This window comes from Asparagus officinalis, unplaced genomic scaffold (assembly GCF_001876935.1).
Source record: "Asparagus officinalis unplaced genomic scaffold, Aspof.V1 AsparagusV1_Un851, whole genome shotgun sequence".
Classification (NCBI taxonomy): Eukaryota; Viridiplantae; Streptophyta; class Magnoliopsida; order Asparagales; family Asparagaceae; genus Asparagus; species Asparagus officinalis.
In genome coordinates, this window is record NW_017973110.1 from 26375 (window position 1) to 28591 (window position 2217).

At 44.9% G+C, this 2217-nt stretch overlaps 1 protein-coding gene across 1 annotated transcript; it reads left to right on the top strand.

The window, feature by feature from the left end:
• The first annotated feature begins 259 nt into the window (after positions 1-259).
• On the top strand, positions 260-1025 carry LOC109828213. The gene is made up of 3 exons (XM_020395243.1): positions 260-302; positions 425-645; positions 690-1025. Exons 1-3 carry the CDS (start codon positions 260-262, stop codon positions 1023-1025), a joined length of 600 nt encoding a protein of 199 aa, XP_020250832.1.
• Positions 1026-2217: the final 1192 nt, after the last annotated feature.

Genomic DNA, 2217 nt, shown 5'->3' on the forward strand with positions numbered 1-2217 from the left:
TACACAGCAGGAGTGCCGCATGCGTCTTCGTTTGTGCTACGCCTGTGGATCCCCCGATCATGTTAGTTGGAACTGTCCACAGCGGTAGTGGGCCAGCTTGCCCCCACCTCCAGCTCGAGCAGCTCTTCCAGCTCCGCCTCGATCTGCCCTAGCAGCATTACGTTAGCACAGATCCTATCCTTGAGCAGGGCCTCTTCTTTCACAACAGTAGGTTTATCAAGAAGTACAAAGGCAGCAACCATAGTGACAGATATTTATGATGTCAGCCATAGAAGCTGAGGTGAACGACCAGGTTATCACTGGTAAGAATTGTTCATCTTAGTTTTACTTGCATATGAACTTCCTTATTTAGCATTGCCTGATGATATCATGATAGGTTTGTTATGAGTACTAAGTTAGTTGCATTTACCTCCTCTTATAATAGGCAGTGATCTTGTTTCTTCTGTTCCTGTTTTATCACTCTTTGACTCTGGAGCCTCCCATTGTTTCTTGTCTCGTCGATTTGCGAGTGCCCATTCTCTTCCTATAACTCTTTTGACTATAGGCTGGAATATCAACACTGGTAGTGGCGTCTTAGTAACATCTAATGGTTATGAAGCATGCCCTGTGGTCATCTGCAGGAGAGAACTCTTTGCATACTTTCTAGTGATTGATTTGCTGAGCTTTATGTAGTATTTGGGATGGATTAGTTGGGGTCATTCTTTACCACCATTGATTGTCACCGTCAGAGCATAGTATTTGAGATACTGGATCACCCGAGGTTTGAGTTCCTCAGTGGTAGCACATCGGCCAGACCTATAGAGTACAGAGCTAGACCAAAGAAGGTGACATTAGCTGCAATGCAAGTGGAATCCGAGAAGCCAGTTGTAGTTCGAGAATTTGAAGATGTGTTTCCCGACGATATTTACAGATTACCACCGGATCGGGCAATTGAGTTTTCCATAGATTTGAAGCCTGGAGTTGCTCTGATCTCCAAGACCCCTTATCATATGCCTCCGACAGAGTTGGTCAAGCTTCGGACTTAGTTGGATGATCTCTTGCAGAGAGACTTGATTCGACCCAGTGTATCAGCCTAGGGTGCACCTGTGTTGCTTGTGGGAAAGAAGGATGGATCCAAGCGAATATGCATCGACTTCCGGGAGTTGAATGCTGTGACAGTGAAGAATAAGTATCCACTTCCCCGTATCAATGATATCTTCAATCAATTGGGAGGATCGAGAGTATTTTCTAAGCTGGATTTGCGGAGTGGGTATCACCAGGTAAAGGTTAAGGATTCTGATGTCTACGTTTCGGACGAGATATGAACATTATGAATTCTTAGTGATTCCGTTTGGTGTGACTAATGCGCCAGTGACATTCATGAACCTGATGAATCTGGTATTCTATGATGTGCTGGACAAGTTTGTGGAGGTCTTTATTGATGACATCTTGGTGTACTGTAAGAGTGAAGCGGAGCATGCAAAGCATCTGCGGTACGTGTTGAAGACCTTGAGATAGCATCGGCTATTCGCCAAGTATAGTAAGTGCCAGTTCTGGCTAGATCGTATTGTGTTTCTAGGACACATGGTGTTAGGAGACGACATATCAGTGGATCCAGAGAAGGTATCTGCAGTGAAGGATTAGCCTACCCCTAAGTCGGTGTCTGGTATTAAGAGCTTCCTAAGATTAGCTGGTTACTACTATTGCTTCATCAGAGATTTTTTGAAGATTGCGGAGCCGATGACGTGGTTTACGAGGAAGGATATTATGTTTGTCTGGTCCGACGCTTGTGAGCAGGCATTCGAGGAGTTAAAGTCTCGACTGATTTCGGCCCCAGTCCTGACGATACCAGATAAGAGTGGAAACTTTGAGGTGTTTTGTGATGCATCAGGTAGAGGATTGGGATGCGTTCTTCAGCACATATGCTTCTCGTCAGTTGAAGAAGCATGAGCAGAATTATCCTACCCACGACTTGGAGTTAGCAGCTGTAATTTTTGTCCTTAAGCTTTGGAGGCATTATCTATTGGGAGAACAAGTGAAAGTGTTCACTGACCACAAGAGCTTGAAGTATATATTTACTCAGAAGGAGCTCAACATGAGGCTACGTTGATGGTTAGAGCTGATGGCAGATTATAACATTGATCTTCAGTACCACCCTGGTAAGGTCAACATAGTACCAGATGCTTTGAGCCGATTGCCGGCGATCATGACCCTCACGACTCAGTGGAGACTTCAGCA

Coding starts and splice junctions, on each gene's coding strand:
- LOC109828213 (XM_020395243.1), top strand. CDS start 260: ATGTCAGCCATAGAAGCTGAGGTGAACGACCAGGTTATCACTG. Junction 303..424: donor GAACGACCAGGTTATCACTG/GTAAGAATTGTT, acceptor CTCTTATAATAG/GCAGTGATCTTGTTTCTTCT. Junction 646..689: donor AACTCTTTGCATACTTTCTA/GTGATTGATTTG, acceptor GGGATGGATTAG/TTGGGGTCATTCTTTACCAC.